At 34.1% G+C, this 8,607-nt stretch overlaps 1 protein-coding gene across 1 annotated transcript in view; it reads left to right on the top strand.

Annotated features, from left to right (window-relative positions):
* The first annotated feature begins 4,321 nt into the window (after positions 1 to 4,321).
* The window catches only part of LOC107693614 (ras-related protein Rab-26-like), a 52,708-nt gene continuing 48,422 nt past the window's right edge, over positions 4,322 to 8,607 (top strand). Inside the window, exons 1-2 of the mRNA XM_016493064.1 lie at positions 4,322 to 4,970; positions 8,267 to 8,377. Coding sequence (XP_016348550.1) covers positions 4,800 to 4,970; positions 8,267 to 8,377 — 282 coding nt within the window. The 5' untranslated portion in view covers positions 4,322 to 4,799. The remainder of the gene's footprint in view (positions 4,971 to 8,266; positions 8,378 to 8,607) is intronic.

Below are 8,607 nucleotides of genomic sequence, written 5' to 3' on the forward strand. Positions count from 1 at the left end.
TGTCTAGTCAGGCTTCTTCCATTCCATCGTCTCTGTGTCCTACAAAAATAGAAGTACGGATTACTGTAACTGTAACATCCTTTTTACAAAATATGAAGCAGACAGAAACTCTATCTGTATGTAAGGCAATTTGATGCATGTGTTGTAACAGAGTACAGCACTCAAAAGTTACAGTAGAGTACACTGAGGTACACCTACCTGTTTTCCTCCCTGAAGGTTCTTATGATCGAGGCGACGGTGAAGCAATTTAAGTTTGACTGAACTCATTGCCCAGCCTCCCTCATAGTCATACCATGGATAAGGACATGGTCAACTAGTGGCACGAATTTCATCTGAGACTCCTTTTCTCCTTGCCCCTCATCCTCATCCTCATCCTCATCCTCTTCCTCTTCCTCTTCCTTCACCTCTTCCTCCACTCCTTACTGCTCTTGCTCATAATCGAGAAAAACTGTAAATGATTTCCATTTTCAGCTCTTTCAGTCAAATTTTTAATCAAAACTTTTTTCATCTTTTATTATTATTATTATTAACAACATCAACAAATAATAGTACTATTATTATTTAATATTTTCTTATTCCTTAAAAAATAATTTAATTGCTCCTATTTCCAGCTATTTCCGTCAAATGTTCAGTTAACAGTATATTAATAATAATAATAATAATAATAATAATAATGCTATTATTATTTTATTTTATTTATTTTATTCAATTTTCTTAATTTTAATAATTTTAATACGAATCAACTTATTCCCATTTCCAGCCATTTTCGTCAAAATTTCAATGAACATATTATTATTATTATTATTATTATGAATAATTAATAAATACTACTACTACATAATAATAATAATAATAATAATAATAATAATAATAATAATAATAATAATAATAATAATAATAATAATAATAATAATAATAATAATAATAATAATAATAATAATAATAATAATTATTATTATTCCCTAAAAACAAATTGAATGATTCCCATTTCCAGACATTTTGGTCAAATTTTCAATAAACAGTATATTAATTTGCAGATGATATTCAACTTTATATCTCTTTTAAGCCCCATGAAATTACAACATCATCTCTTCTTTTAAATGGTAAAGTTTTCATCAGTTGAGAAACATTGCCAGATTGAGGCCATGTGTGTCAACAGTGGAGATGGAGATGATCATTCATGCTTTTATTTCCTCCCTCCTCTCTCTTTTTACACGTCTTATTAATTCATCCCTGAAATGATTACAAGCGGTTCAAAATGCTGCTGCTAAGCTTTTAACCAAGTCATCAAAGAGATCTCACGCAACACCAGTTTTAATTACTTTACATTGGCTCCCGGTCAAATATAGAATTCAGTTTAAAGTTCTTGTGTTGGTGTTTAGAGCGCTGCATGGTCAAGCTCCTGTTTATATAAATGAGTTGTTGCAACCTTGAGATCCTCCAAACAGATCTTGCTAGTCGTTCCTCGCTCCAGATTAAAGACAAAAGGAGACTAATAATAATAACAATAAAGATTGTATTTTAATTGACATAAAATTAATTCCCATTTGCATCCGTTTTGGTCAAATATTAACAGTATAATGGCAAACCTTTGACAACATGTAGTGTCTCTTGTACTCATGGTACAGGTTTTTGAAAGACAAGCACCGGCACACACAGGATATAAATACAAACACTTTAACAAATCAATAATAAATACAGACAATGCATGCAGATATGGGCATGTACAGTACTGATTGGTGTGTGATGCACAGCTGCTTTGAGCTAGAAACTGCAGTGGATAAAGCAAGCATAAAAAGAGCAGTGTAAAAATAGAAAACCTAAAATAGACAATACATACACAGAGAGCATGAAACATAAATTGAAGTCTGCTGACAGACATCATCAGCTCCTGCAGCACACGACTCCTCTCTTCTCCCAAAGCCTGTTTCAAACAGAGCTGTCAATCAAACCAAAATCAGAAATGAATCACAATGAATAGTATGAAATAATATACTAGCTAATTGATCAGTATTTGCTTAGGAAGGTTGGTATATTAAACCTTGTTATGGAATATACGGGTCAGGGGGCATGATTAAATAGTAATATTTTGTTGCATTAATAAATTCTACATTTTAAGTATAATGGAAAATAAATTAAAATTAATAATACTAAATTAACACTCATTTCAGTCTATTATTCCTGTCCTGCCATTTCTCAGTTACACAGAACTATATGCGAAATTGTCCTAAAGTTTGTTAATTTTTTTTATTATTTTTTATTTTTTATAGGACTTCAGTGAGCTAGTAATACATTTTAAGAGAGAGATTTAAAGTACTCAGTTGACAAGATATAAATAAGACATAGTAGAATAACCGCTAATTTAAAGTGGGTTGCATCCTTTCTGGATTTGGATATGGAAGAACAATTGTTCTTAAAAATCAGAATGTAATATAATATAATCCTCCTGAAGTGGGTTGCATCCTTTCTGGATCTAGATTCTCCAGCAGATCCAGCAGATCATCACATCTTCAGGAATAAGCTGCAGTTCTGAACTGTTGAGTGTAATGAGCGTCAGTTGGCATCGCTGGAGTCCACAGACGTAAGACTGACCATCAGTGTGGCCTGACCGTCTCTGAGCATCTGAGATCTCTCACAGTCTCTGAGCATCTGTTTCTGCTAATTATCCCACCTCATTTAGGTGGAGCCATTATAGCCACTGGACAGATCCTTTATTTGCACCGACACAGAAAGGAAGGACTCGAGTCCATTAATTCTATTGGGAAGGGACAGCATGTCTCCTAACATGTCTCCAGGTCCTCCAAGTCTGATATGTTAGACGGAGCCTGAGAAAGGAAAAATTCAATTAGAGTGTAACTATAGCAACTGATCCGAGTGACAGGTGTAGGCTAAAAATGACCTTTGTGGGATCATCGTCATTTAGTGCATTTCATGAAAGCAGCAGATGGTAAGAAGGAAATCTTAAGGTTGCAGATAACAAGCACATACATATCTATTTTTTAATTTCCAAGGAATTATTCCTCATTATGATTAAGACAAATAAGAGCTATTTTTTTAGTCATGTGAGTCACTAGTGGCTATACATGTCCTGAAGCTAATGCAAGGCTCTGTGATGAAAAACCGGTGTTATATTGTTCACATTTCACCATGAGTCATATCTTCAATAGAGTCACATAGTCAGACTTTTGACTGTCGTCATAAAGTCTGGTTCAGTTTATAGCTAATTCCGGCCAAGGCGTTTATGCTTGCTTGTCTGTAAGATATGCAGCCTAAACATCTTGTTATTTTTTCTGTTCCTTTCACAATATGAGAGCACTGTACTATTAAACTGACCTTGAGCAATAATGCATTTGGCAGATGATTTTATCCAAAGTATGGAAACCTGTTTACGCCACAAAAAAATAAAATAAATAAATAAAATAAATACAAATAGGTAATTGTAATTTTTTTTCCTCACAGTTGTACGACACAGAATATTTTTCTGTGGTGAAAAAAGTCAGAGTTGCAAAATAGAAACAGACTTTCTTGCAATTCTGAGTTTATATTTCTTGTAGTTATTTATTTCTGCCATGGAATGAAAAAAATAAATAAAAAAGGTAATTGCAACTTTTTTATCTCAATTCAGGCATTTTTCTCACAAATGCAAATTTATATCTCACAATTCTTACTTTTTTTCTCAATTGCAAGTTTATATCTTGCAATAATTCTATTTTACCGTATAGTAATTCTGACTTGTTTTTTAGAATTGCGAGAAAAGTATCAGCATTTTTAGAAATAATAAGAGATATGTAAACTCAGAATTGCAAGAAAGTCAGTTTCTATTTTGCAATTCTGACTCTTTTTTTTCTCTCACAATTGTGTTTATAACTCACAATTCTTTTAAATCTAGCAATTCTGAATCTCACACTTATGAGTTTATATCTCATAATTCTGAATTAATTTTTTTTGCAATTGTGCATTTATATCTCGCAATTCTGATTTTTCAAGACTGTGAGAAATAAACAGCAAATTGTGAGAAAATGTTTTTTTCCGTGGCAGAAACGGGCTTACCGGGATACTGTCTGATCTACTACAGTAAGTAAAAAAAATGGTGTTTAAAAATTCCTAATAACTTGGTTCATTAATTGTCAAGCCATCATGACTAAAACCAGGGGTCTCCAAACTCGGTCCTGGAGGGCCGGGGTCCTGAGTTTAGCTCCAACTTGCCTCAACACACCTGCCTGGACGTTTCTAGTATGCCTAGTAAGACCTTGATTAGCTGGTTCAGGTGTGTTTGATTAGGCTTGGAGCTGAAGTCTGCAGGACACTGGAGACCCCTGACTAAAACTAATCCTGGTGTGCGTTCAAAATAACACTGCGCCTTTAAGGGAGCTTTGCATTCCAACAAGTGGAGAGTGAGCGCGAGCGTTTGCGTTGGCCAACACTTCCACTGATTGTTGACAATGCGCCCTGCGCGCGTGCAGTACTACGCTGCTTAGAGGGAGGTGAATTCTCCCTTTCAGAGCAGCCGCACAGGTGCGTTCGGGAGGCAGGGATCGGAGACGCTTTTTCTTTTCTAAAACAACAACAACAACAACTAATTGTCGGACCAGTTGCGTAAAACGGAGCGACATTGCGAGCCGTGGAAGCAGGTGCGCTGCACGCACTCTTTATTTGACGGAGCCCTTAAGTCATGCGCGCTTATTGATGAAAAGTTAATTCACGCTTACTAAGAAACAGACAACGGGAGAAGTGAACCGGATAGAGCGCGCGCTTCGGTGCTCATTAATTACTCGTTGCACGGGGAATAAGCAATCATAATGTCGAGGAAAAAAGCGGTCAACGGAAAGGTGGGTTCAAATACACCGAGCTCATCTCCGAACAGCGATAAAGAGAAGGGTAAGAAAGTCCCGACCCAGTCCAACGGAGTGGTGCATCCCAGCAGACCCTCTCTCAGCAGCAGCGGGGAATTCTACGACATCGCATTCAAGGTACACGACAAAGCCGCTTTCAACAACGCGAACCCAATGCAGTATGGCAAGCGGTTTATACATGTAGTCCTTTATTTGTTTTTATGTTACTAGTGTTTGAATATATCCACTAAATAACATTTCAGAGCGTCCATTACATACTAGCACTTATTCCCTTTTTACTAGCTCTAACTAATCTCACTAGTGTCAAGTAGCCTAACTATTCCATTGTTCCATTGCAATACCATGGTATATTTGAATTTCATTTACCATTTAGAAGATGCAAATTATTAAAAATTTCAACTGGTATCTATTCAGTTTCTCACTAGGCTAGTTTTTATTCAGTGTTTATTCCCTTTCTACTAGTCATGATCTCAGTAGTATTAAGTAACTATTCCATTGTAACTGATAATAGTATTTTTATAGCCTATACCAGAACGGCCAGACACAGGAACAGTTTCTTCCCTCAGGCAATCCATCTCATGAACACTTGACAATAACTGTGGAACACACACTATTTATTCACTCATACACGTATTTATCTAACACACATACTCAGTCTACATTTCAATTTGAACATAATATACCTGTACATACAACTGTCTATTGTTATATACCTGTACATACAATTGTCGATTTGTATAGTTTTATTCCTTATTTACTTGTTCTATTTTTTTTTTGTATTTATTTTTATTTTTTATTATCTGTGTTTTTTTGTTCTGTCACTGTCATTCTGTTGCACTGTGGAAGCTTCTGTCACGAAAACAAATTCCTCGTATGTGTAAACATACCTGGCAATAAAGCTCATTCTGATATACTAGTAATTTCAGGGACTAGTAGTATATTTGAATTTCATTAACCATTTAGAAGATGCAGATTATTCTAACTATTATCTATTCAGCTGGTCACTAGTTCTCATACATTACAACTAGTACTTATTCCCTTTCTATTAGTCATTCAATAGTATCAAGTAACTCTTCCATTGTAACTGGTAATAGAGTGTTTTTATTTTTACAGTGACTAGTTCACTAACCATTTAGTCTGATTTTCCAATTCTAACTGTATCGATTCAATTTGTCACTAGTTCTCATTCATTCCATACTAGTACTTATCCCCTTTCTACTAGTCAGTATCTCAATAGTATCAAGTAACTATTCTATTACAACTAGTAATAGTATTTTCTTTATTTACTGATAAGTATTTTCAGTGACTACTAGAATTTGAATTTCACTAACCATTCAGAAGATATTAAATATTCCAATTCTAGCTAGTACCTAGGCAATGTGTCACTAAGTCCAGTTGTTGAATAGACACTAGTTACTATTTGATTACTTAATAATATTGAAAGATAAGCACTAATAACATTAACAGTAGAAAATAAGTTTTCGCTATTACATGTTAAAGGGGAAAATGGCTTGCCATACATCTGTATGCATATGCATAAATAGTTTGCCAGCATAAACATGGCAACTGTGTTATACAATTTATATTTCATAGCTCTGATGATTGTGTGCTGCTTCACTAGATTGTGACTTGTATTTGTGCCACAGCAGTATTTAAAAACAATGCAATGCTATCCAGCCGCCCCATATGGACAAGAATTACGTGCTCTGTTTGACTGAAGTTAAGCACCTGCTCTAATTGAACAGCTGTGTCAATACAGATAAGCTGGAGCACAGCAACTGGGTTATCCAGCCTGACTCACTTACTTACACTTACTTGCACTGACGTATTCTGATTTCTCCAGCCACATTCTGCATAATAAGATGTTTTGAGCTTTAAGCTGAAATGTTTAGGTGACTCTGATGTGGAAGACAGTTTGATCTGTTGAATAATGCATTTATATAGTCCCTCCTTGATGAATCATATGCATAGCTTATTCATTAAATGGCATCAAGTGCAGTCAGGAATGGTCAGCTCAGCAGTCATTCACGAGTGCACAGTGCAATGGAGCAAGAATAGCTTTAAACTGATCTGCAGCTCCATAAACTTAAACCAGTGTTTACTAACCTGTTTTGTACCTCACAACTCCATCAGTGAGACTCAAGTACCCCAAACTAGAAATTTCTACTCATATTACGCTGCATTTCATTTAATTCATTTTTCATTTAATTCATTACATTTGTAGGAAGAAATCTCTTCAACTACCACCAGCAGTTGTAAATATTCCTAAAATAATTATCTTCTAAACTGAAAACAATCAATGCTGTTCATGAAAAATGATCAAGTAGGTTTTTAAATGAGACTTTAATGAGACACCTGAGCTTGCTTGTGCATCACAAGTTTGAGGGGAATCAATCCAAAAGCCTAACAGTGAATTTATTTAGAAATGAAGTCTAAATAGTTTTATACACAGCAAAATCTGTTTACTTCAGTGTTATTTTAGTATTATTGATATGCTATTAGTTTTATTACAGACGTCCCATTCTGGTGCCTGCATCAAATTCAATTTACAAAACTGATTTTATATCCACAGAAAGCATATTAAATGCAAGTAAAGTGTCTACATCTTTCAAATAACTTTTGTGAAAATAAAATGTCCAAATTATGGGTGAAATAATGTTCCATGGTCATTCAGCGTGACGCATATATTGATGTAAAAATGAAACAACATTATTATTCTTACCTGTATTTATTAAAATATATAAAAGAATAAGTGACTACATTTTGTGACTAAATCATACTAAATTTTATTATATTTTAAATGATTTAAAACATCTAATGAATCTTGTGCTAAATATGCCTGAAATGTTTGGTATACAAACGATTGCTACACTGAAGTTTATTTTTCCTTTAAATCATGGTAAAAATGTATCACAGTAATTATTTTTTGCTCTTAAAAATAAAATGGGACACATTCTAATGTATGAAATCTCGCTCTCTCTCTCTCTCTCTAAATTTTTAAAGTAATTTTTATATTTTCTGTTTTAATTTTAATTTTAAAGTTTTAGTCATTTTGTTGTTATTTATTATTTTTTTGTAACTTTTTGTAATGTATTTTTATTGTTTTTATATTTTATGTCTGTATAGTTTTTATTTCAGTTTTAATTGTTTTAATACATCAAGTTAAACTAAATGAAACAATGTTTCCTTGCAACTACCTTATTTTATCATATTTATTTTATTCCTGCCTTTAATCTTTACGGCCTTGAAGAAGTCTTTTAAGTGCTGCAGGGAATGAGGCCTAGTTTGATTGAGGCACTGATGGAAAGATGAGAGGTTGTTAATAGAATGAATAAGAGGCAGGGAAGATGAGAGGAGAGATGATGGGATAGATTGTGTGTTCTGCTCCATCTTTCATATGTCTTTCTCTCCAGGTAATGCTGGTTGGTGACTCTGGGGTGGGGAAAACCTGTCTGCTGGTTCGCTTTAAAGATGGAGCGTTTCTGGCTGGGAGCTTCATCTCAACAGTCGGTATAGACTTCAGGGTGAGTAGAGAATAAGAAATACATGCATTAATGCGTATACACTAATATACATTCAAAAGTTTGGAATAATTAAGATTTTTTCTAATGCATCAGAGGATTGCATTGAAATAAAAAGTTAACAAGGAAATGAATAATAAGGAAAAATTCTAACTTTATAATGTTATTGAAAGAAGTCTCATATGTTCACCAAGGCTGCACTTATTTGCATACAGTAAATTATTTGAATACAG

This window comes from Sinocyclocheilus anshuiensis, unplaced genomic scaffold (genome assembly GCF_001515605.1).
Source record: "Sinocyclocheilus anshuiensis isolate Anshui unplaced genomic scaffold, SAMN03320099.WGS_v1.1 scaffold546, whole genome shotgun sequence".
Classification (NCBI taxonomy): Eukaryota; Metazoa; Chordata; class Actinopteri; order Cypriniformes; family Cyprinidae; genus Sinocyclocheilus; species Sinocyclocheilus anshuiensis.